At 38.8% G+C, this 27,469-nt stretch overlaps 1 protein-coding gene across 7 annotated transcripts in view; it reads left to right on the forward strand.

Moving 5' to 3' along the window:
- Positions 1-27,469, forward strand: part of elmo1 (engulfment and cell motility 1 (ced-12 homolog, C. elegans)) — a 91,482-nt gene that overhangs the window by 29,271 nt on the left and 34,742 nt on the right. For 5 of the 7 annotated variants that reach the window (XM_017454714.3, XM_053675072.1, XM_053675070.1 and 2 more), the window contains 14 exons: positions 7,927-8,059; positions 8,360-8,400; positions 8,526-8,598; positions 8,690-8,740; positions 10,238-10,407; positions 13,705-13,740; positions 15,919-16,018; positions 18,655-18,806; positions 18,961-19,039; positions 20,480-20,530; positions 20,670-20,792; positions 21,180-21,308; positions 25,764-25,868; positions 26,472-26,580. In XM_017454714.3, the coding sequence (XP_017310203.1) occupies positions 7,982-8,059; positions 8,360-8,400; positions 8,526-8,598; positions 8,690-8,740; positions 10,238-10,407; positions 13,705-13,740; positions 15,919-16,018; positions 18,655-18,806; positions 18,961-19,039; positions 20,480-20,530; positions 20,670-20,792; positions 21,180-21,308; positions 25,764-25,868; positions 26,472-26,580 (1,297 nt within the window). In that variant the 5' untranslated portion in view covers positions 7,927-7,981. Of the gene's footprint in view, positions 1-7,926; positions 8,060-8,359; positions 8,401-8,525; positions 8,599-8,689; positions 8,741-10,237; positions 10,408-13,704; positions 13,741-15,918; positions 16,019-18,654; positions 18,807-18,960; positions 19,040-20,337; positions 20,380-20,479; positions 20,531-20,669; positions 20,793-21,179; positions 21,309-25,763; positions 25,869-26,471; positions 26,581-27,469 lie in introns of all 7 variants that reach the window. The other 2 variants (XM_047150744.2, XM_017454717.3) reach the window with 2 other exon arrangements.

The following is a 27,469-nucleotide window of genomic DNA, read 5'->3' on the forward strand; positions in this document are numbered from 1 at the left end:
TTCCCTTGTTTTAATTGGGATTGACATTTTAATCTAATTTTCATTCTTTGAAGGAATTATTATATTTTGTAATATATTACAGTAGGATATAATTAGGATGAATTATTTAGTTACCTTTTGGTATTCATATTAGAAAACATGTCATTCATACACATACATACATACATACATACATATATATATATATATATATATATATATATATATATATATATATATATATATATATATATATATATATGTATATATATATATATATATATATATATATATGTATGTATGTATGTATGTGTGTGTGTGTGTGTGTGTATATATATATTTATATATATATATATATATATATATATATATATATATATATATATATATATATATATATATATATATGTGTGTATGTGTATATATATATATATATATATATATATATATATATATATATATGTATATGTGTGTATGTATGTATGTGTATATATATATATATATATATATATATATATATATATATATATATATATATATATATATATATATATATATATATATATATAATATACACACACAATAGGAATCAAAAAATAAGAATAATAGTAGTGAAAAATAATAATAATGGTAATATGTACACTATGAACACCTCAGTGTATGTATAGATGAATACAAATCTGAATATAATTTATTACTTGTCTTTCCCAGTTGTAGTTTATTGCCTAGCCTCCACAGCTTAACATGACTTCTCTAGTTCTACTTTTCTTCTTTTTACACCTTGGCCATGTTTTCTGCTGCTTTGGATCACTTAGTCTGTCATACACGGTTTTGTTTGTTTTGTTTTGTCGCACAGCAAATTGAAATGCAGGAAAGGCTTCTCCTTTAACCTTGAAAACTTGCACTCGGAGTCTAAACGTGCGCAAGCGCCTAGGTTAGTCAAGACAATAGCATATCAAATGTGTTTTTTCTCGGCTTTATGTTGCAGGTGTGTAAGAGTGAAATGGGAGCAGGATTGAGTAGTAATGAGCCAGGGGCTATATCCTGGGCTTTTGTTTCCCAAGCAGAGATTAAGGCCCCTGGTCTTTTGTATCGGCGCTCACCGTGTTCTCACTGCACACCCGGGCCCTTTGTGGAGGTGTCAAATGCATCGCCTAAAGGATCTTTTGAAATCTATATAGGACGTGAGAGATAGCGAACCAACCCCCTTTCTCGTCTTCACACGGAGAAACGAGATAGATGCTACTCATTTAGCCACAGTATGAGCATCAAGTTCTAATCATGTTCGGCTTCTGAAGTAACTTTTAATGCGTGTCATCTTTACATACTGCTAGGCTTCCTTCAATGGAATTTTAGATCATTGTAAAATTTGACAGAATGCTTTGATCGTTTTTTAAAATCTCTGTGGAAATGCCAGCACTGCGGAAGTGCTTTACTGTGTCTAAACTGTATGGTGTCCTCACCTCTCCCCGGGGAGAAGGATAGCATGTACTGCATGCCTGAATTACTGAGCTGAAATGTCACCATAAAATCCTTTCTGCTCCCTGAAGAAATTATATCCCTTCGCTTGCCATCAACCAGCCTGCCTTCCATCCTTTCCAGTAAAAAGACCGGAGTTTCAGAGTTATTTTAACACTCCGTGAGGTGATAAAGCTTGATGGGGAATTTAATATATTGGTCCCATTTTCTGAGCCACCTTTGTGCACATTTTGGCTCAGTAGCACTGTAGCACATGCTCTCATGTGGTTTCAGGTGTGTCAATGCAGGGGAAATACCAGAACTGTAAAGTGAAATGGATAACCAGTAGTCCAGATGTACTTTGCCATATTCTGTCTGAAATGTTAGGTATTTGATATTAATTTCTTGTTAATAGAACTGTTCTTATATAAAAGCAATATCACACTCGCAGTCGTGCTGTTGTACTGAATATCGGCCGAATATGGCTGTGAAAACCGGCGGCCGAATCACACCTGTGGCGATATTCAGTATAACAGCGATATTACACAAGGCAATAATTAAGTATAGGGCACATACTCCTTGGGAATGTAATCGAATGCCAGTCTGTCCAGGATTTCGCGATTTTTGTAATCGCAGACATTGACGCAAAATCAAGCAAACTCCGCAATGTTAGGAGGAGCTTGCAATTTTTTCTAAATTACCACAGATTTAGGCCAAGACATCATGTGACATCAGTATGTGCATTCAGCCAAAGCCCTCTTCAGTTCATGTGCATCGAACATGAGTACAGCTATTAGGTCTCATTTACCAGCAAACATCACTGCAAAAGGCCGTGCAAAACAATTTCGTGCAATTGGAATTTTACCAATTCAAGTAGTACCAGGGGAAAAAAAAGCAGGAAAAACGCCAAGCTGCATGACACACACACAAAAAATAAACTCCCCGAAATCCTGTACGGACTGAAATATGAATAGATTATTTGGAATCAGAAGTATTGTGGTTTTTTAAATTCCTTTTTTAAATAAAGTTAGTCAGAATGGTTCATAGGGCACCTGACTGAGAGGAGTTCTTTTTAGACTTTCATGTGGGCACATATGAGAGTCAGAAATAAAGCTCACGGAACACATGCATTTACATTGTTTATTCATTCATGCCTGGCCCATTTTCACACTTTAGTACTTCTGTATTCTGGGCTGCTTAAGCCCCGAGTTCATGCCAGGTCATGCGCTCAACTTCCAGTTTCTACTTTTGAGATGCCAGGAAAAAGGTTATTATGGTTATTGATGTATAAAAGCAGGATTTCATTGTACAGGATCACTGCAATCAGCTCACCTTTTTGGCCCGAGCGATTGCATTGAGAGCACGGTGATTAAGGTGCCTTGTGCCTGCCTGCATATCCGAGCAGCTCCATGTATGCAGGTATTCCTACACGATGACATGCCCTGCATCTAAAATGCGTTTTTCTTTGCTGCTTTAGTGTTGGGTTTGGTGGTTAGCGTGCTTGCCTTACACCTTCAGGTTTGGGAGTTCAAATCCCACCTGTTCTCCCTGTGCTTCCATCCCCGGGCTTCCTCCGGGTATTCCAGTTTCCTCTCCCAGTCCAAAGACATGCATTGTAGGCTGATTTTGAGATTTTCCAAATTGTCTGTAACGTGTGAATGGATGTGTGTGCATTTGTGCTCTGTTTTGGGTTGGCACACTCCATCCAGGGTGGAATAGGCTCCAGGTTCCTCTGAGACCTGTGTAGGATAAGCGGTATGGAAAATGGATGGAGATTGTCGAGTGGTACAAATAACTGTGTGAGCGAGATTGTGGGGTTTTTTTGTTGTTGTTGTTGTTGTTGTTTGTTTTTTTAAGTCTTCTCACACAGTGCCCTTCACTAATATTGGCACCCTTGGTAAATATGAGCAAAGAAGTCTGTGAAAAATTGTCTTTACTGTTTAACCGTTTGATCTTTTGTTATAAAAAAAAATGCGTAAAAATACTCTGCTCTCATAGATATCAAACAATTGCAAACACAACACAGGTTTATCAAAAAATATATACATCAGGTATATATACACAGGTTTTCTATCGGTTTCAAGTCAGGGGATTGAGATGGTCATGGCAGGACCTTGATTTTGTGGTCAGTAAACCATTTTTGTGTTGATATTTATGTATGTTGCTCATATTTACCTAGGGTGCCAATATTTCTGAGGGAACTGTATATAGTTGAAACCAATTATGAACTCGAGTGATGCAGCTGAGGTTGAGGAACTGTCTGAGCCAGAATTCACTAACCAGTGCTAACATCTCCGGGTTATGTTTCTAGCAGTTTCCAGTGTTTTTGGTGCCATAGTTGTAAGGTTATTATTTGAAAAAAAGAGAGAGAGCCCATGATCAATTTGGGTTTATATTGAAATACAGATATACTTGGCGCACTGAAGAGATATAGATGGTGACATTTCTTTACCCCCTAATACTCAGTCTGTCTGTGGTAATACCAAAACTGTTTTTTTAGATTATTTTAATGCTTGAAGTAGCCTAAGGTTGATGTGTAATATAATTTATTTTGTGAGATGCCTAGTTTCTGCTGCTTTACCTAAAAAGTATAAAAATGTTTGCTGTTAAGTAAAGCATGTCCATGCATACATCAGAGTACTTATTTACAATAAAAAAAAAGGTTAGATTGGTTATCTACAACGTTACTTGAAATGCCCATTGCTAATTTTTGGTATGGCTATTCTGCAGACATGTGAAGAAACAGATGTGATGATTACTTAAAGAGCTACATCTGTGCATTGCATACACATAACTTTTACTTATTATTTGTGAAAATTACTTTAATGGAAGACAGTGGAGAGTAAGGGATTTTACAACATGGAGTAGGTTGTAGTCTGATTTTGTTGTTGTTTTTAAATAAGAATTTAACCCAGAGAGATGTCTATTAAGACTGCTCTTGTGAAACTTTTCTGCATCCACTTTACCATTAAAGGCTTGCTAAAAGTTACCTCAGACAGTGGTCTCTGACCACATCCTTGTATTTTCCTTAGCCATGTTAGCAGTCCATGTGGTAAATACAAATTTTTCTATAATGGAGAAATGACCTCAGGCTTGTTTGGTATCTTTAAAAAAAAAAAAAGAAAAGGAAAAAAGACCCAGTTCTACAGCATCTTGGGAAATAGTTACATTGTATGAGGAAAAAAATGTGATTAAAGACTGAAAAATACAGAGAAACAAGGGCCTGTCCTGTCCATCATTCTTGTCTGGATTTGTAGGTTTTAGCATTTAGCCATGAGGAATGTGAATAGCATTAGCATAGTCTTTCACACTTCTAGCATCAAGTACACAGTCAGCTAGCGAAAACAGACGAACAGAAGGGATGTGTTTTCTGAAGTCCCCCAAATCCTTTACAACTAACATCTACACAAAGATGATCACATGAAGGTCTGTTAGCATGCAGCTTGCTTAGTCTCAGCAACCCCCCAACCAAACCCCCCCCCCCCCCCCCCCCCCCCCCCCACACACACACACACACTTCTAACCACTCCAAACAACAGCTTGAGGGCTTTACCCAGCGTTTGTTTGGGGAGACTCAGACATTCTAGTTCACCGAGTCAGCGTCCAGAGAAGGACAATCAATAAACCACGGGGTTTCGGATCTCATTCTCCTGATGGTGGACCACAAACAAATGCATCTCTACTTCTCTCAATGTCAAATCCTGGACATTCATCATGAAGCAGTGTTTCTGTTTCCAACACTGAAGAAAAATGCCCCATCTACTATTCTAATGCATTGTTTGGTTTGTCCTGCTGTTGAATCCATTAATGATTCTACATAGGACCCTAATTTTTTTTTTTATTATTCATCAGAGGTTTCCAAGTAGAACTTTTATTAGAAAACTTTAAAACCATTAACTTTCCAAAGAAAAACCTCTAAAGACCATAGAACAACCATACCATCTAGCATCCTAATTGGTTCTTTGACTTGTATCTCTAGAGAAACCCTATGTAATACCCTTCAGAAAAGGCTCTGGGTAGATCCTCTTTAGAAAACAAAAACCTCCCAAAGGCTACCTGTCAGGAAGAAACCCTTAAAAGTTCTAAGTAGAACCCTACAATAGAGGATTTTACAAAAACTTTCAAATACAGTCAGTCATGAAAAGTTCTTGTTAAGGAACCCCTTGTTTATACACTCTTGTAATAAAAGATTCCATCTAGGATGCTGGTTTGTTCCCTTGAGGGTACCCTTAAATGGTTTTGATGTAGAAACCTACAACAGATTTTCTCTTGTCAAATACCAAGTGCATTCACCGAGGCTGATTTTACATTTAGCCACGCCCACAAAACAGAGCTGAAAACAATAAAATGACTCTTATCCAAGTCTAAAAAGGGCTAAAGCTTCAAATAAAGCAGCTCAGCCATTGCAATGTGTCTGCTACTGTAGGCACAGACCAATGGCCTTGGCATACTGTATGCAGAGATGATATTCAGCTGGCTTCCACAAACAATATGACGTAATTACAGAGCAAACGGGCATAGTGCTAAGCTGGCCATGTGGCAGCTGCCAAACGCTACAGATGAACATGCTACGTAACAAAGCCTGTGATTGGAGCATTCATACTTGATGGCCAATATAAAATTGCAAACTACCCGAGGTTGAAAAGCTTGCAGAGGTGCTTTTGTGTTTGTGCAGCCCTCACAGATGGCTTTTCTGTATTAAGTATGCTAAGCTCTTATTCTGTGTTTGTGGTACTTTGCAAGTTGTAATGTCGTCATTAAAAAAAAAAAGGGGGGGGGGGGGTTACGTTAGCAACAAGCTAGCCTGCTAACGATATTCATGGCACTAATGTTGATGATTTACCTTCTTAAAACAGCAATTACTGTTGCATGGTCAGTGTTTTATAGATTTAACCGAGCAACATGTCTCCCTATAGACTCATTTAAAAATAGAGACACTGTTCACAGTGGGCGTGGCCATGTTGATTTGATGTCACTCCTTAAACAGGGAAGGAACTAGTAGTTGAGAAGAATTCCAGAGACATGAAATTTCAAGTTGAGGGGCATTTATGGTGGATTTTACAAGGGGAATTACAGGTTGCAACTTCGACTTGAACGCAGCATTACCTCTTCCTCCTTTTATACAACGGTTTTTCTTTTGTCCTTATTGAGCGGCTAGTCCGATTTGTATTTGTTTTGGATTTAATAAGAAACAGCTGTGTATCACAATAAGATATATAATCTGTAAATAAAATTGCAATATTATATGCCAATTATATGATTTGAAGTGTATCGTTGAAGTTCACATTACTGTTATAGGATGTGGATTTATTTATTTATTTTTCCCACCCAAGTTGAATTTTTATAAATACCACATTTCCTGTGTAAATGCTTTTCCAAATAAATGTCTTGGTATCCAGTTTGATAAGGATTCCGGCACAATGCAAAGTGAGTAAAGAATATACAGGATTGTGTTGTTAGAGTCAAGTATAACCCCAGCATTATATCATGGTGTGAGTGGGCAGACCGCATGATTCCTTATGGTAACTAATCTTATACCATGACACAGGCGCGCGCACCCGCTGCTGAAATTTTTCCACCTCATTTATTCCAGACTGTGCCCAAGAGCTTTGTACATCTGCGTGAAGAAGGTCAAGGCCCTCCAAGAAGGCTAATGTTATTCTGATCCTACATTCATATAGCTCACACACAGAGACAAGGTGTGAGGGAGAGAAAGGCTCGTCTGATGCTGTCCAGGGGGAAACTGGAGAGGTTGGAAGAGAGAGGAGATGAGATGACGCGAGTGTTGTTGTGCCATTGGCTACGTGGTTTTTTTGTTGTTTTTTTTTTTTATTTAATCGCAGCGAGCACTAGATCTGTTCTTCTAGCCACTGGGAGCAAAACAACCAAAGTGTGCTGTGTTTATCTGCCCACTTCCACTGAGAAGCATTTTACACATTACCCAGAAATCCACCCTGGAATGATGGATGCAACAGCAACCCTGGCAACTGGCCCTCTGAAATGTCTGTGGCGATTATTATAGGATGAGTCATGGTTGGCATATTTTAATAGACTGCATTGATGCCTACTACACTGACTGGAAGTCTTCTTGTTTTGTCACAACAAAAACTCATTACAAAACGGGCGATTTGAAAATGTAAACAGGTTCACATACGTACCTGGAAAAGAGATGGCTGGGTCGAGAGCTGAATGATTTTATACACTGTCTGTCTCAATCAGATATATCATTTACCTGATAAGTTCATCTGTTTAATGGTGTGCTTTCACGTGTGTTATACGCTGCAATGTCAACCAATACACTTTAATTAATCAAGGGAGGAGGCGAATCTAAAAAAAAAATTACTCCTCATTGTGTGTTGGTAGCCACATATAACCTCTCCATGAGGTTATTGAGTGCTTGGTTTTGCCCTTGCTAACCAGATTTGTACTCCACGTTTGAGGTAAACTTGAGATCCTACTGAACCCAACTTCCCGTTTCTCTCCCCACAGGTGTGAATGAGAGCTAGGCAGCTGTAAGAGGCTTTTAACGCCCAAAGCCGCAGCCATGCCGCCTCCCCCGGACATCCTGAAGGTGGCCATTGAGTGGCCAGGGGCCTTCCCCAAACTTATGGAAATAGACCAGGTCAGTGTGTGTGTGGGGGGGTGGGGGGGGGGGGATTATTGTGTGCATTACTTACAAATATCATAATGAACGCGTGAATCACAGTTACCTAACACACCAATGTGTAATCCATGAAAATATATAAACAGAGCTAAATAAAATGTTCAGTGACGTCCTGATTAATAGTAAGTAGATACTCCTTTCAGCTTCTCTGTATTGTCTTTGATTTAGTAGAGGGAAATGTGTAGCTTTAGCAGGTATCTGTTTATTATGCATATGTAACGTTCACTGTTTCCATGTTCTACTTCTGTTTTTCCACAGAAAAAGCCCCTTTCTGCGGTCATTAAAGAAGTCTGTGAGGGGTAAGGGATGAACCGTTATTAGCTTCTGCTTTCGCTCGACTGAATTACATTTGTTCCATTACAATACATATCTGCAAATCATTCAGAGGGCATCCGCATCGATACTTCACATTTTCCCCCTCTAGGTGGCAGCTTCCGAACCATGAAGGCTACGCCCTGCAGAACGCCGACTCCACTAACTTCTACATCACTGAAAAGGTGTCACGATAACTACAGTTACTGAACAAATTTCCAATTTTTTTTTGGGGGGAAAAAAAGTGCTCAAAAGTTCATCTTCTCTGCTCCACAGAATCGCAACAACATAAAAAATGGCTCCATCCTGCGCCTTACCACGTCTCCTGTGAGTAGCAGATAAGCAGGATTTTATTTATTTATTTCTTGCTTTTGTTCAGGTGGGAGTTCACGAGGACACTCTCAGCCTGAGAGACCTGTCTCTATCCCTGTTCCCGCTTAGCTCTGCTAATCCCCAGCGTGTGGTGGTTGATGTTTTAGACTGCTCATGCTTCCTGAGGCGTCAGCAACTGTGAGAGACTCTTGCACAACGCTTTTGAGCTAGAATCAGGGGCCAGCTGCAGCTGTTGTCCCTCAGTTGCTTGACTAGCAGCTGAGTGGTGAAAGCTCGGAGGAGTGTATACTCGCCTGCCCATTAAAGGGATAGCGAGTACTTCATAGAGGTGCTGATGGAAAGGAAATTGCCTAGCCAGTCAGCAAAAAAAAGAAAGAAATGCCATATTCAAGTGTTTGGCAGATTTACATTTTGCAAATTAAAAGCCGTAAAAAAAAAAATCAATGAAAAGAATAGCAATCAAAGAAAAAAGCAAATACTCTCGGTCTGACTCTGATGTTTGTTTGTTTTTTTTTTTTACACGCACTTTGATGGTGTGACTTCTAGGTGAGATGTTTTTCATGTGCGTGTCCTCTGAGTCGTATGTTGGTCCTCTATTCCATTTGAAGTAATGAAAAAGGTACATAAGGGGTTTTTGTGTTAAAAATTACAATTATTGAGTCAGGGAGAAAAATGCTCTAAAACAGGAGTAGGAAACATTACTATCCAGTAAGAGTAATCCATAATGAGAGGTTTTGGGTCTGGGTTTTTTTGGACGCATGCATCATATGCCACCATCCTCAGACTTTAAGCAAAAAGGAGTGCTGACTTCATAGTGCAAATGATACAAGCTAGCCTGCAGTGCCGAAAGCGAATATGTAGTATGCGGTTTAGGACGTGGTCTTGAATTCTCCTTGAGTGTGCATTAACCATCATATTAGTCCATGCGGGTGAACACGGTGCAGCACAAGCCTTGTTTAGGAAATGCTGCTCCATCAGCGAGAGCTTTATATAGCAAAATCCTATTTACATCCGTTTGTAATAAGCAGTTTGTTTTATCTTTGGTATAGCTACATTTGGTACGTCATAACTGAAAATGTAGTGTACCGTTGATGAGAATGAAAAAAAGGATTAATCTGTATGAGTATTAAACAGTCCTGCTTTGTTAAACATGAAATTAAAATCATAACAGTAGGAAATTTAACATGCGGTGTTTTCCCCCCCAAGTGCTGATCTCTTTGTATGTCAGCTCGGTATATAAAAAATACTGTTCGGTGTCTATCATATATGGAGAAGTCGTCATGTATGGATAAAGCTCTGTTGTTTATACCCTTGATAATCTTGATACGGTCTATGGTTTAACTGTATGATGGCTATATTTCTATATTCTGCATTTCTATTGTTTATGTCTTGTATTACTACCTCGCCGACTAGATATAAATAAATCGTTTAAATATGTGAGTGTGTGTAACACGTGCGTGCGTGTGTCTGCCCCGTTGGCATCACTCCCAGGCCCAGATGGCATTGCAGCTGTACGAGCGCATCCAAACCGGCAGTCTGGATTTGAAACTGGACGCCCTGAAGGACTTGGCCAACTCATCCCGAGACATTACCTTCGCCCAGGAGTTCATCAACCTGGACGGCATCTCGCTGCTCACCCAGATGGTAGAGAGTGGCACCGAGTAAGTGAACCGTCCCTTAAACTCGCTATTCTTGACATCCGTTTTTATTTTCAGCTGTGCCCACGCAGCAGGACTGAAGATGTTGAGTCACACTGCAAGGCCCACTGACTTGTACTGTTATTTTATGAACGAGTATAGCTTTGGAATTAGTGACTACTGAGCGCCAGTGGCTGCGTGAAAAAGGTTTTGAGGTCTTGAGAGCAGAAGTGAGTTCACAGTAGAGAGAAAGTACCGAGGACACATTCTGCTATTTCAGTCTTCTTTGTCCTCCTCTTAGCAGGAATGTGTGTGTTCGAGTGTTTCTGCAGTTGTGCAGCGCGGTGTGGTTTGGCCGAGCGGGTTGTCCCGATTCAAGCGTGGCTAGACGGTCTATGAGGTGGAACTTTTGCAGTCCTTGTCTGACAAAGGCCCCATGGGGAACCCTCAGTAACCTGACTGCAACATCACCTGCAGTGATGAAACAGCAAGAGGAATTTTAAATTCGAATGTGGAGAGTTGAAGAGAAAAGGAGAGAGGGCAGGAGGAATTGAAAGTGAAAGGGAAGGGAAAGAGGAATAAGATCTAGCAGTCACATGTAGGGCAGTCCGTGAATAAGCTTATCATTGTTAAAATCATTATGTTTAGATGTTGAAAGGCAAAAAAACATCAGATTTGCTACTTTTATTGCTACATTTAGCTACCTAACATCCATTGAAACACTAATTTTTACAACTTTTTTTTTTTGTTAAATGGTTCATGAAATCTAGGAAGACGCTTTTTTAATTAATGCATGCTGATCATGCTATTCATATTTTTTAAGGTCTGTATCAATTTTACAATTAAACATATATATATATATATATATATATATATATATATATATATATATATATATATATATATATATATATATATATATAAATAAATAACAAATATTAAGTTTGATGTAGGAGTTTCCCTATAGGCAGTGATTGACACTACGGCTGAATCCCAAATGGGTTCTACCCTATGTAGTGAGCATGTATAGTAAATATATGAAGGAATATTTTCACATCTGGAGCTGATCGACACTGTGATTGAATCGTATTGGAGACTCAAATGGCTGAATCTGAAATGCCATTAAGTGTATAGTGCACTAGATCTCTCTTGGCACTAGAACACGCTTTGTTTATTCCTTTGTAGTTAGCATATAAGAATAGGAAGCCATTGGAGTTTGTTTTATGTGGATCGTGGGTATAACAAATGAAATAGCATTTTTGCAGTGTATTGACGGCACTACTGAGATGACGGTGGTATGAAGAGACTGACACAGGGTGAGATTGTGCGATGATGCATATCTCTACTGAAACACTACAGCTTCTTCATAAGTCTCTGAATGGTTAATGAATGTTAATGATTGTCCGCTGTATCTCGTCCAGGACGGTCAGCCTCAGGACAGCATGGAGCCACTCAGCACGGCCTCTGCGGGGGTGGTATATCACGCTTTTGTTTTCTCTTACACGCTCTCCTAATTATTCCTCCCCCCATCAAGCAGTAAAGAGCAGGAGAGCAGGATGAATGTTCCCCCCCCTCCTCAGTCAGGTCTTCCAGGCAGATAGTTTTCTAATTTGATGCTGCTGTGGAGATGGAGAAATGTTTGCCTAAGGCAGCTTGTTTATGAGCTCTAATTCAGAGTGTTGGGTGAGGATATTTTCTTCTAGTTCTGCACAAGCATGCTCTGCTCCATTCCTTATAGGGAGTTGAACGAGTTGTTTGTTTTACCCCTCTGTTGTAACCTCATGATTTTCACATCATCCTCCATTTTTCCCTGCTGAAAGTATTTCCAAACCACTGTGAATTGGTTTCTATGGGCACACCATACATAAAGCAGCTCTGTGTCAACATCTCCTGCCCTCAGAGAGGCTCTGTGTGGGTTTCTGTGCAGTCCATTCATACCAAAAAGGCACCACACATATACTGTATGTTCACACATTTGGCCAAGACTCAACATTCCTGCCACAGATTCTTGCTCTGCACTGACCATGCTGTAATTATTCTGGAGGCTGAGCCATGACGGCACTCTTGAGGGCACAGGAACTGTGCTCCGGGATCGGGCTGGTGACATCATAAGGCATACATGTGTGTAAAAGCCTGGTTGAGCAATAGGAAGTCTCCCTCTAGTGGCTCTCAGCTCTTATTAAACCACGTTCCAGACAAGCCGCGAGAGAACAGTGCAAGGCAGTGGGCCATCAATTGTGCTGCTATATGAACAATGTGCTTCTGCTTGAAAGAACAGCGCATCACACAGTCAGTTACAATCGGTTTTATAGGACAACCAGAAAGGCATGTTGTCATGCTGAATTATAATGTGATTACATGTGTATACTGGGGGTGTAACACAATGCCACTATCTGTATCTCTTTAGTGCTCTGTATTTTAACCTGTATTTTAATTTAAAGTTGTCGAGTGGGTGTGGCCTAAACCTGAACCTTTATTTCTGAACGAAACTGTATTTTTCCCTGTATGTTAGTAAATGTGGCCCATGAGCTTTATATCTGACTGCTCATGAAAGTGAAAACCCCCACTCGCACAACTTTTTTTTTTGTTATACAGAATCCAAGGCCCGATGCATACTTTTATTCTTGACCAGATGTGAATTATTCTGATAAAAATAAATAAATAAAATTTATAGTGTGCCTCCTATTTGTACATTATTTGTATTTATATCTGTTCAGAGCACATTTATCTGTTCATTCATGTTCAGTTACATCCCTAATGTACACAGATGGAAATAAATTGGTTACACTTGTTTTTATGGTTATTGTAAGATTTTATGCATCGTTACAGTTCAGTTCCTGCAATGCAAATTTGATGTGCACATTTCCTTATATTTTGTATCGGTATGTACATGCCTGCATAGATTTATTGATTTTTTTTGTTTGTTTATTATGTGTTTATTATGTATATATTTGTACAAATTTTTATTTTTTTATTTTATTTTATTTATTTTTTTCCCGCTGGAACGTGTGCATTGTGTTGTGATTGGATACGAGTGCTGATGAGATTGTGGTGACCAGTACTCTGCTTTCTCAAGTGCTCAGCTTCGCACGCTTATAGGATCCATGTCTTTTTTTTTTTTTTTTTCTCTCAACTTTTCAATTTGTGTGATGATAAAGCTGTTCATGTTGTATGAAAATGTTTGCGCTGTCACAAACCTGCTATTTCTCTTAGTGCTGGCTCTGATTTCAAATTGTATCAGAAGGAGCCCAGTAGATCAGACCATTTTGTTTTTGTTCATTTTGCTGTCTCCCTGACGCCAAAGTTTTTAAATCTTTGCAGACGGTATCAGAAACTGCAGAAGATGATGAAGCCCTGGTAAGCCCCCCTCAACCCCGTGCTGGATAACCCAGAGTCTCTTAGCCTCTAATCCTACACAGTCTGCATGATCTGACTCAAACTGATGGGGAAAATCACGGCACCCACTTCAGCCGCAAGCAATCTTTAATGAGTTTTATTGTGTTGATTATTCCCCCCCCCATATAACTCAATCAGCACCTTTCCTGTTTTGCATGTGGTATTGGGCAACTTGGGCTTTTAAAATGTAGATACTAACTATCTTTCTCACCTGGCACATGTAGCAGTAGATTAGTTGTATTTTAACATTAGGTATTGAATCCTTTTGCACATACTGCTAACATTCTTTTTAGACGTCTTTTTAGATGTATTGTCTGTGATGTAAGGTTTACTCAGGTAGATTGTGTTGAAATTCCCTGTGTGTAAGTCACCACAGTTTTTGACTTTTTCTATGTTCGAGGCATAAAACAGACAGTAACTTAAAGCAGTCTTTTGAAAAGCTTGACTGCTGTAGGTTTTTTTTTATACCTAAATAGTTATGTTTGGAATAAATCAAGACAGAGTGTGCTGTTATAGGCACAATAATCGACGATGGATTGGTATGATGTGGCCCCTGGGCCAAGCCGAGTTGTTGTCCTCACCCCAGAGTTGATTATTTTCTTATATAAGCACACCCCAAAATGATTTATTCCTCTTCAACTACAGCAATTTGCCAATTATTACAAATGTCTCTTTATTAATAACACATCGTACTTTATACCTGTTTATGGTTGCATTTAATGTTGTGGAGTAGCCACAGAACAGGTTAGTTCCTGTTCTTGAGTATGGCATAACCCCAACAAGCTCTGGGTTTTTTTTGTTTGTTTGTTTTTTACTTAAAGTTGATAAGACCAAAACAAAACGAGTAGAACTTGGGGGTGCCTCCACTGCCAACAAGTCTAGTCCTTTTGAAGAAAAACTATATCAGATATTTGACCTTACTGTGACCTTGACCCTGTTTGGATCTATTCCAATATCTAGTCAGTTCTTCTTCTGGTTAGAATGATAATTACTGTTGTTCGATCAGTTGTGATTGAGAGATTATGCTATTGAGAATCTCAGATGGACGGACTGACAGACAGACACTTAGAGGCGGAGGCATAAAAGCCTTTACTTTTTGACTGCTAAAGAAGCTCTGACACTGGAGACTCCTTCCATTAATTTAACTTTAACTAAATGTCTCCTTACAGAATTCTACACTGTTCTTTGTTAAATAACATGTTTGTAATTTGTTTATCATTATGTATCGATTACGTTGATGGTCCACCCTCTTATCGAGTTGTTACTATAGATATGATAAAACACGAGAATGTTGATATAAACGTTTCATTTGCCTTACAGCTGAACTACTATCCTAGCCTTGCTATTATAGAACATTTATCAGCACCTATAGTATAAGTTTTCTTAATGCCTTTGGAGCAGTTAGATTGTAGAATCTTTGCATACCGTTATTCATAATCTTTTTAAAAAAAAAATATTTATTTATTTTTAAAGCCCTTAAAAACTGTTCAGCCACATTGTATTGGTTTAAGATTATGGCTGCTGCTCAATTCCAGGTGCAAATGCTTGCTTACTTCTAACTTACTACTATATTCAAATGAATGTTTCACTCAACAAAACCTAATTCTAGATTAACCCATCTCTATCAAACAGTCTGTCAACCGCTAACAACTTACCGACCTCCTTTATTAGTCTTACACATCATCTGTGGTACATTTTTGTTGTTAGTTTCATGTTTTGTGTCGACTTTCTTGCTTCTGTAAAGTTAGTTTAATTAAAAGCTGCTTTTATTTGAGACCTAAACTTTAGGAGGAAGATTCCTTATTCAGTGATGCTAAAGACAGAATACAACAGCTTTTTTTCTCAGATGATCTATGCCCTTCCCCATCAGACTAATAATTTATACAATTGCACGAGATTGTGCTGTCCAATCGTATTGCTGAAACGCTGCTGCCTCGCCCCTGCTGACTGTCTTATGCTCTGTGGTGTTGTAGAGTAGTTAGAGGCTTTAGTTCCGTGCTGTCTTCTATGTCTCTCAGCTCTCTGTGGCTATAAATTCCTGCAAATTCCCCTTCCCCAGTGAGGCTGAGGCTTAGTTGTGCTCCAGATCCGCTCAGTAGGTAGACATGAACCTAGTGACTGTCATCTTGTTTCTTGCAGCTTCGGAGAGATACTGTCTTACACGTTGACTGCCTTCGTGGAACTCATGGACCATGGCATCATCTCGTGGGATACGTTCTCAGTGGCCTTCATCAAGAAGGTGTGTTCATTAGGCAGCGTGGTATGATTATCTTATGCCGGGTATACACTGTATGATGATTTTAAAAGTCAGATCAAACCTCGGATTTAGGGTGTTTCTAAACTGACATGTAGTATTAACGGACATGCACGATTTACTGGCTAAACAATCTCAGTCTCTCAAACTGATTTTTCCAAAAATGTGTTCATCTGCTCTATATTACAAATGTAATGCACAAGAGCAGTGCTTTGCTCAACAAGATACAAATAGCATGTCAAGAGCAACTTAGGGGTTGAACCACCTGATTATCTATAGATAATTGTGATGCTCCCTATGTTACCATGGGAATGAGGACATGGGAGACGGGCACGGCACAACTCAAAAAGGGGTTGTAATGTAACGGAAGCATGCTTTTCAGCCTTGTTCCTCAAAATCACACCTGCGCGCACACAAACACACACAGTTTCAATCGTCCAACTCACTCTCATGGCTATTCTCTCTCCCCCTTTATCTCCTTAGGAGATAAAACTCATTAGGAGAATCACCCACAGGTGCAGCCTCAACATTACCACTCACTCTCCCGACTCTGCCCTCCATTCACAAACTGCCGCTCGACCACGCCCCCGCTGCCACAGTAATATTTATTCCTGCAGAATTAATAGACAAAAGAAGGCTTTGCAGTTGCTCTGTATTTCCTTCTATTCATAAGATTTGGTTAAAAACCTACGATTCATTGAGTCAGCATGACTACTGCGTTCTGGAACATTTTTGTATCTGTTAAAAACGTGGCCATTAATGTCTATGAGAGCAAGTCCTTCACAGACATGCACAAAATTACACTGGTCATCTGCTAAAGCTCACTGGAGTTTAACTGTTGATACAAAGTACTCTCATGTGGAGGCCATGAGTCAGCCAAACAGACATTCTGAGTGAGGCTTCAGGTAGGGCTGTGAAATTTATATCACTCTAATATAATTTTATATATATATATATGTGTGTGTGTGTATGTATATGTGTATGTATGTATGTATTATATATGTGCATGTATATATAATTTTATAGGCTTAAATTAAATAAAAATCTAAATATAAAAAACTTAAATGAGGCTTTATTTTAGCACTTCCGTCAGTGAAACAACACAATACAACCTTGTTGTGTCATGTTATTGCAATGAGAAACAGCCTGAGGGTGCTGTGGGATACGGTATTGTGATTGATCCGCAAAGGGAGAAGGAGGAGTGGATAATAAACAGATGTAACACAATCGCTAGTTTCTCTGACAAATTTCTTTTACAAGTGTAGTATACCACAAGCCTATAAAACTTTGAAATACCAGTAGGACAGTAACCTAAATAGTATGTTAAAAATCTCAATATTAAATAAATAAATAAATAAATAAAAACACCGCTGGGTGATATGCCTGGAGATGGCTCCTGGGATTTGTAGTGTTTGCCCGTTTAACACCTTTTTTTTTTTTTTTTTCACACAACGCCGACATATGACTTCATCCAAATTTATTGGTTCACCTCTCTTGTTAGGCACGAATGCAAAATGTTCCCAGATCACCAATGTAACATTTGGTTTCCCAATAAGATTCATCGCAGTGGCAGAACCCAAAGTGAAATCGCAGAATGCACCTGGCTGGATTTTCCCGTGCTCAAACAAACCCGTGCCAAGCTAACGGACAGCATCTTATAAGGCATTTGATTATGATTTGTAATTTATGTATTAACATTAAAATCTCCTATTATATGGTAGGCTATAAATACAAATTAATATCACAACTGTTATTATTATTATTATTATTATTATTATTATTATTATTATTATTATTATTATTATTACACTTGTATACAAAACATTATACTTTGAACAGTGTCCACTCATGCAGAAACGTTAACATGGCGTGTGATGTGACACCATCACAGCCCTGGCTTCAGGCTTCATGCTGATTCGATGAAGATGATGAAGGAGAACCTAATCTTTGTTGTCAGTTTAAATCCAGATCTCAGAATCTGTAAGAATCTCAGTTTAGAGAACTGTTAGTGTGTGCAGGTCTATTAAGTTATAGCTCAAAATATATCTCCAACCACAAACACGCCTACAACAAACCTAACGTCGTCAGTATGTTTTCTGACTAGTGACACTATTGTGTAACTAAATTATATTCAATTATATTATATTAGCATTTTACTTATTTATTTAATTAATCTCCACCCACAAACACTCCTAAGACAAACCACCAACATGTCAGTATGTTTTCTAGCAAGGGTGAAAATTACAATCCATGCTGGGGTGGCAAGGCCTATTTGAAGAGTGACAGCTGCCACCCAGCGCCACCCCCTCCAACATCTGTGACAATATTTCATCATCCTACCCTGACAGGCAGGAACAGGAAACATTATTGTGTGGCTCTGACAGATCCACCAAGGCTGAGAGAAAGAAAAAAATACTATTGGAAACAGTATGAGCACAGTGTTGTGGCATTAGACTCGCTGTATGTGCGTATAAATCCTAGGATTCAACTGTGCACAACAGGCTATTCAAACATGAATAAGATTTCTAAAATCCTACAGCTTTACATGGCTGCTTCCTTTTCTCGTGTGACTCCTAACCAGGAATTGAACCTTTTTTTCTTTTTTTGACCTTCTGTTGCAGATTGCAAGTTTTGTGTGCAAGACATCCACAGACTCGGCAGTACTGCAGAGATCACTGGCCATCCTGGAGTCTATGGTGCTCAACAGTCAGGACCTGTACCAGAAGGTGGCGCAGGAGATCACTATTGGCCAGCTCATGCCTCATCTTCAAGGGTACGGAGAACTGCTGTCTCACGGGGACCCCTGTTCAGAGCTTGTTGGTCCTACATCAGAGATTACGCATCATCAGTTACAATAACAAAATTGACAAAGACTAAGTGTTCTGTGCTTCTGTGCCAATGGGCATTGTGTTTCTCTCTGTGTTCAGGACGGATCAGGATATTCAGACTTACACTATCGCAGTGATTAATGCGCTCTTCCTGAAAGCCCCCGAGGACAAGAGACAGGTACAAACAAAAGCACACTACTCATATTTTTTCATGATGTCCTTTCTTGCTGCTAAATTGCACTAAAGGGATGTGGTATGATGAATGAAAACGTCTGAGGAGAAATGATGGTTCAGGTGGCTGGTTATATTGGTTTTAGGGGGGCAGTGGTGCCTTGGTGGTTAAGGCTCTGTGTTACTGATCGGAAGGTCGGGGGATCAAGCCCCAGTACTGTCAAGCTGCCACTGATGGGCGCTTGAGCAAGGCCCTTAACCCTCTCTGCTCCAGGTGCGCTGTATCATGGCTGACCCTGCGCTCTGACCCCAGCTTCCTGACATGCTGAAGAGAAGATGTGAAGAGAAGAATTTCAGTGTGTATATGTGATAAATAAAGTCTCATTATCATTATTTCGGTTTTATTTATTTTTTAGAAACCACTCTTGGTATTATTATTATTATTATTATTATTATTATTATTATTATTATTTTATTTCTTTTTAAATATAAGTGATAGTTTTGCTTTTGACACAATATACGCACACCTGTGACCACATCACAATTGAATTTTGTGTTAATATGCCAAGTTTTCTGTCTTTAAACACATCTTTGCCTGCTAAGTTGCACAGTTTGCAGTTAACAGACTACATTGTGTGACTGAACAATTGCTTAGTTGAAATATTCTACATAATCAAGCAAATGATTTTTTGAACACTGAAGTCACCATTTTATTATAGAAGTAAGCCACTCGAGGCTGTGAGTTAGTGTTTTATTTATTTATTTATTTATTTTTAATCAAATCCTCTTCATGTTATGCCCTTTCCCATAATCAAATCACCGTAATGCATGCACCGCAAAGGCTTAACTCTGCTCTGAACCTAACTACACTGTAAAAATCTGCTCGGAACATGCAGTCATTTTTAGAGCTAATTACATCAGTAGACATGTAACGTTAATATTATACATAAGTTCTGGAGTGTTAATGAACCCTCACCTCAAAAAACATAATTATTAATTGGTTAATTGGCTCAAAATAATATATATATATATATATATATATATATATATATATATATTAATAAGATCAAGTGCTATACAACTCTTTTAAATAAATAATAATATTGTGTAAAGTAATATAAAGTGATCATTTTAGTGATCATCATATGGCCCTACATATTAATTGAACTCTTTTTACAGAACGCTGGATGTATTGACTAACTTTGCTGTCTCACAGCTGTCTGCTTTCTGCACTACTAACTGCCTTTGCATTTCTTCTCACTCTGTTACTCTTATTTCCTTTCCACGCTGCATTTGTATTGGTAGTATCATCCGAACATTGTCAACATTCTTGATTGTCCCCTTACCGTAAGTGCATTCAGACTGAGATATAAAATGCTTTTCTACAATCCAGTTGTTTATTCAGTATCTTAAGTGTGTGTGTGTGTGTGTGTGTGTGTGTTTGCAGGAGATGGCTCACATTCTGGCACAGAAGCAGTTGCGCAACATTATCCTTACTGTGAGTGGTTTTTGATTTTTTTCCTCCCTTTGGCTTTCTTTTTTTCTAACATCTCTCTCTCTCTCTCATTCCCCACTACTATTCACATTAAAGCTAGCTAAAGTTTTATCTCTGTGCTTTCTCCTTATCTGTCTTCCAGAATGTAATCAGGAGCTCCAAGCCCATTAATGACGAGATGGCCCACCAGCTTTATATGCTGCAAGTGCTGACCTTTAATCTTTTGGAGGATCGCATGATGACCAAGATGGACCCTCAGGACCAGGTGTGTGTCTCCCCTTGATAATGTGACATAACGAGTGCATTTTAATGTGCCTTTTTTTTTTTTTTGCACGTAAAAAAAAAAAATCTGATATTGGAAAAAATATAAAAAATCAGATTATGGCAGTAAATTGATTAAGATGTGTATATGTACTTCTGTAATCTGATTAAGAGGAAAGCTTTGAAATGTTCTAAGTGATTAGGCGTTCATAGTTAGTGCGATGAAGAAGGAATGTTCAGTTTTGGGGCCCGATTTTTGAAAGTTGAAATTGTATAGTTTGCTGTTTACATGAGCGCTTGATAATCGGATAAAAACTGTCAAAAACTGAAAACTCTCAAAAACCATTGAAAGGGAAAAAAAATCTTCTCACCCTCCCTGTCTAACACACAGGCTCAGAGAGACATCATCTTTGAGCTGCGCCGGATCGCTTTTGATGTCGAGTGCGAAACCAGCAGCAGCGGCAGTATTGAAAAGCGCAGGTCCATGTACACCAGAGACTACAAGAAGCTAGGTTTCATCGTAAGTGTGTTTCACAGCCTACACTGATATCTCATCAAACTCGTTGATTAGAAACGTTTACAAATGTTTCTCACATCTCATTATTACACTCAAAAGTCAGGCCTTTACTGGAGATGGGCTTTGTGTTATTTACACTTGTAACACTCAAAAAGGTATTTTATCAAGGTGTACCAATTTAAAATTTGCTTCTCAGAATGGACTTGATGGAATTTACATTTTAAACCTTTTGAGTTAGTTGTAGCATTTATTGGTGCTACTGGGACTTAAAAAAAAAAAAAAACGTTTAATTGCTTAACATCATCAAGTGTCTGAGATAAGCAGGATATCAGGCTCATTGCTGTGGCTGTATATTTTATAACTGTATTCTGCTCAGAGTACTTTTTTCTGTTTTTATTGAACACATGCCACGCTCTCCTCATTATGGGTTTGGCATATCTTTAGAGAGATAGAGTGAGGGAGAGAGAAGGTAAGAAGATTAGGGGGGCATAAACAGTAGTGAGGTCTGAGAAAGTGAGAGAAGGCATATTACTAGGGGAGCTATAGTTTTCATTTTCTATGGCTTAGTTAAAGACCTCACATGCTGCTGTGTGCTGTCCACTGATAAGGAGTGCTCTAAAATCCTGCACACACAGAATAGCCAGAAATTGTAGGCAGGGTGACGGATTTGAAGCTCTCGCTTGCCTGTTTTCTAGTAGCAGTTTTTTGGTTAAATTTTTTTTTTTTTTTGTGAAGTCATGTAGGGGCTGTTTGGATCAGCTGTGCTAATGAGCCATATGTTCCCATATGTTCTGGATCTCACAAGATCCAGGTTGTGCAGATGGCTGTGAAAGTAGCCAGGAGTTTGCACTCTGGACTTTGCCTGTCAGAAACAAATGTCAATGTTTGAATACCATTTAAATTAATATTATATTATTATATATTTATTATCTCATCTTATAATCATATTATTTATGTTTAACATTTGAAGACAAACAAATCTACATCGTGAATGTTTCATACAGTGATGTGAAGAAGTATGTACACCCTAGTATGAAAAAAAAAAAAAAGTATGATTTTATTTTTTTAAACATATTTGGACAAGCAAACATTTTGATCCTATTTGAAACAGTGCCTATTAATAAAGTTGATGCATTCTGTCAAATGACACTGACATTTTATAGTAATTTTCACAATTTAAATGAACAAAAAATAAACCCAGATCACATGGAAAAAGTAAATACTCCCCTATATTTATCACACCTTCAAATCCATAAAATTAGAATCAGGTGTACACGATTGGGTGCCAGTGATGAGAACCTGCTTAGAGAGTGCAGGTGGAACCTGTCTTATTTATACCCGTGTCATATCTAGTGTCTGGTGTTCCCTTTGCTATTGAGGTGTGTCGTGTCATCAGGCCAAGTTCTATAACGCCTTCAGAAAAAATGTTGTGGATGCCTATGAGTCTGGAAAGGGATTTAAAAAGATCTCCAAATGATATGAAATACATCCTTCCACTGTAAGGAAAATCATCTAAAAATTTCAAAGGAGTCATCAAGAACCCCAAAGTTTCATCAGAGGATCTGCTAGTAAGTCTTGCAACTGTTGGTGTCAAAGTGCATGCTTCTACAATCAGGAAGAGATTGTACAAATTTGACCCGCCTTTGAAAGCCTTTGTTGTCTAAAAGGAACATTCGAGCAAGACTACAGTTTGCCAATGAGCATATAGGCAAAGACCAGGCCTTTTGGAATAATGTGCTCTGGATAGATGAATCAAAGATAGAGTTGTTTAGCCACAGTAACAGCAGACATGTTTGGCGCAGACAAAAGACAGCTTTTCAGGAGAAGCACCTCATACCAACTGTGAAGCACGGGGGTGGAAATGTTATGGTTTGGGGTTGCTTCACTCCTTCAGGGACTGGACAGCTTGCATTCATTGATTCAACTATGAATTCTGCATCATATCAACGAGTTCGTGAAGATGATGTGAGGCCATCTGTTCAAAAGTTGAAAGTGAACCTTTCAACAGGATAATGATCCTAAGCACACTATCAAATCCACCAAGGAATGGCTCAAAAAGAAGAAATAGAGGGTTATGGAATGGCCTAGTCAAAGACCGGATTTGAATTCCATTGAAATATTTTGGGGGGGATTTGAAATGGGCAGTACATGCAAGAAAACCCTCAAACCTCTTGCAACTGAAAGAATATTGCATGGAAGAGTGGTAAAAAAAAAAAAATTCCAGCAAGCCAATGTCAGAGACTGGTGGACAATTATGCAAAACACCTCCAAGAAGTTATTTCTGCTACAGAGGGCAATACCATCTTCTGAGGCCAAGGGTGTACTTACTTTTTCCACAGATAAATATCACATCTATTGCTATTTTTGTTGAATAAATGATTGAAAAAGCTTATTTTCCTTGTAGTTTTGTTCAAGTATGTCAACTTTATTTATAGGCACTGTTTCAAATGTTTGCTTGTACATATATCTCAAAAGCCAACAATTTCCATGGAGTCTATTCATTTTTTTTCACATGACTGTAGGCCATGTTCTAATTTCTTTAAAGCATACATTTCCCAAGCTTTGAAGTAGGAAATCTGATCTGAATAAATTAATTCATTATTTTCTTTGACTGACTCTCAAACAGTGTTCTGTTAGGCACTATTATGTTCTATCCTATGTAGTGAGCCCATATAGTGAGTATTCAGCTATTTGAGATTTGGCTAAGCTGTTAGGCTTAAATTTAAAACATTACTTATTAGTTACAGTGGGTAAATGAATAAAATCGGTGGTCACTTTCCATGATTTCGGAAATACGCACACACACAGTGTAGCACTGCTGCTAATGTTTTCTCTCCATGTGATAGCATAAAAGATTTAAAGGAACTGGACAGTGCTAATATGGGCTTCTTTTTAAATCTAAAATTTGCCTGAGCACCCCCCCCCCCCCTCCCTCCCGACTCTCAGAGAGTATAACATAGCATGGCTTATGACATGTTGCTACCAGCTCTTTTAATATTTCTTTTCAACTGTATTTATGCTCTTCAGGCCTGTGTGTGTGAGATCTTCCCTTTATCTTTGATCAGCTGTTGACTCATCTCTTTTGTTGAGGCTATGTGAACCATTCTAAGCTTCATCATTCTCATAGAGATAGAGAACAAAGCCAGCAAAAGTTCTGATTGATTGATTGATCTGTGGAAATTTAACCCAGTACCAATGAGAATGTAGAACAGGCTACACAGATACTAGTCCAGGCTCTTGTCATATCAAAACTGGACTGCTGCAACTCACTACTCCCGGGCCTCCCAGCCAGCTCCATCAAACCCCTTCAGATGATTCAGAATGCAGCAGCACGCCTCGTCTTCAACCAGCCCAAGAGAACCCATGTCACACCCCTCTTCATCTCCCTCCACTGGCTTCCTGTAGCTGCCCACATCAAATTCAAGGCCTTGATGCTCCCTCCTCCCTCAACTCTCTCCTGAAGGCTTACGTTCCCTCACGCAATCTGCGATCAATCAACGACCGATGCTTAGTAGTACCTACTCGGTGTGGCTCAAGGCCCCTTACAACAACATTCAAACTAACTGTTCCCCAGTGGTGGAATGAACTTCCAAACTCAATCCAGACCGCAGAATCTCACACCGTCTTCAAAAAAACGCTTTATTTACCAGTCGATCATGTTGCTCCCCCTTTCAGACTGGCATTAATTTGTGTGAGATCCTCATTCCGTGTTTATTTCCGTCTAGCTCCCAGTATATAATAACACCAATAACCCGACAGCAGTGATCAGTGATGTTATTTCCACCCCCAAGTACCATAGGTTCCTACATACTTTGGTACCTGATCACTCGGTGGTGGGGAAGTGCATTAAAAAAATGAAAAATAAATCTGTCCAAAAGTCCCAGAAGCTCTGTGTAGTGATGCTACTGTGGCTTCTTGAGAATTCTGTGGTCTATTCTGTTCCTCAAGTCTTGTATTTTATTTATCCAAGTTTTTTGTTACCTTCCAGATTTTCATTGGTTTTTAATGTTATTTATGATGTAATGCTGTACATAATATGGTAAAATGTTGTTTTGTTGAATGTAATTGGTAGCAACAACTGAATCGTTCCATACAATTATTTTCATGTGGAAGGAATTCTTTATAACCGTCATTTCACATTCTCTAAAAAGATCAGATTGGTTTTGACACACAATGAGAGGACAAAATTAATGTCTTATCATCCTCTGCAAGCTTAGGGGGCCTTTTTGTGTATCTGTGATATGTGCAATTCATAGAATTATAATTCTTTGTAAGGGGCTGAAGAGAATTTTGAACAATGGAAGCAATAATTAAGTTGATCTATTTGCAGTAAAAGCATGCACATGATATTATGTCTTCGAGCAGTGTGTAAGTCTTGAACCTGTTTTAAATAGTTTAGCGTGGGGGGAAAAATAGGCATATGTGGTCCTAATTCTGTGTGTATGTTTGCATCTATAGAATCATGTGAACCCGGCAGTGGATTTCACACAGATTCCTCCGGGGATGTTGGCTCTGGATAATATGCTGTATTTTGCCAGACAACACCAGGATTCCTACATCAGGGTAAAAACATGTCTCTCTCGCGCTCTCTCGCTCTCTCTCTCTCTCTCTCTCTCTCTCTCTTTCTCTCTCTCTCACACACACTCTCACTCACTCGCTCACTCTCTCTCTCTCTCGCTCTCTCTCTGTCACACTCTCGCTCACTCGCTCACTCTCTCTCTCTTTCTCTCTCTCTCTCTCTCTCTCTCTCTCTCTCTCTCTCTCTCTCTCTCTTTCTCTCTCTCTCTCTCTCTCTCTTTCTCTCATATACATACACACCTTTCTAGCACTGACTGGCAGGATTCCTTCTAATGATCCAGCTTTGTGGAAACTGCCTCAAATGCTGTATTCATAATGCCAAACTGTTGAGCAAGTTAGAATGCAGTGCCACTGCAGAAATTACCCTAATGCTTGCTTTCTAGGTAGTTCAACTATAAATCCGGCTTAAAGTAAAGAGGAACTGTTTAGGGATACAAGAGATACTATAGCAATCATGTCTTTTTTGAAGGCATTAATATACTCGTATACATACATCTTTAAAACAGAACACGGATACAAGTTGTGTAGAGCCTGCACTTTTAGTTAGCCTCACTCTTAACTGCCAACTTTTTTCTTTTTCTTTTTAAGATCGTCCTGGAGAACAGCAGTCGTGAAGACAAGCACGAGTGTCCGTTCGGCCGCAGCAGTATCGAGCTTACCAAAATGCTGTGCGAGATCCTCAAAGTAGGAGAACTGCGTAAGTGTCCTGTCTTCCTCTCAGATCTGTTTTTCATGCTGTCCTGTGTCTTGGTTTGGACTGTAGAAATGTGTTGTGTATTTTATTCCTTGCTGTGCGTTCCCTGATGTTACACCCCGAGGGAAAATTTGAATGTTTCTCTGTATTTTTATTATATATTTCAATCATCTCCCATCCCAGGCTCTTGATGGCCGTCATGAAAGATAGCTAAAGAAACATTGTGTAATGAAACAAATTGAACAACAAGGATAAATCTGACAATTCATTAGCTTTCCAATAAATTAGGGACCAAATAAATGCATAACCTGTATAGCAAGAAGCTAAAGCTCAATCAGTATCATGCTCGCGTCAGAAAAACGGGCAAATATACATGCATGTTAAGGCAATAATACTGAAAAGAAGTTTGCATCTTCCTTTCTGAATATGATACAAATCTTCTCTAATAAAAACAAAAAAGTTCCCCATTCTTTGCTTCTGTTAATGCCTCCAATCACTGTCCGAGCGCTGTACTACTTCAAACAGCTATTTTCCTAAAGATAAATGATAAAATAGAGGTACATGCATGAAAGTACTCCTTGTAGCTGGCTTTAGAGTGGTCTTTAGTCCAGATTATATGCTGGATTGTTAATCAGGCCACACATTTAATGAGGAGAGGTGAAATAAATATAAACTTAGTTATAGTGCACTTATTATGGTTTTTCCAAAAATTACCTTTCATGTAGTGTGTTATAGAGCTGTTTGTGAATGTAAAAACATCTGCAAAGTTGAAAAAATCAAAGCGCACGAGTTATTGACTCCCAGAAGAAGGAACTGATTCTGAACAGCTGAAACGAGTCATCAGTGATTCCAGACTTGCTTCCTGTACTAACCTACGTAGGCTTGTAACAAA

Source organism: Ictalurus punctatus, chromosome 24 (genome assembly GCF_001660625.3).
Source record: "Ictalurus punctatus breed USDA103 chromosome 24, Coco_2.0, whole genome shotgun sequence".
NCBI lineage: Eukaryota > Metazoa > Chordata > Actinopteri > Siluriformes > Ictaluridae > Ictalurus > Ictalurus punctatus.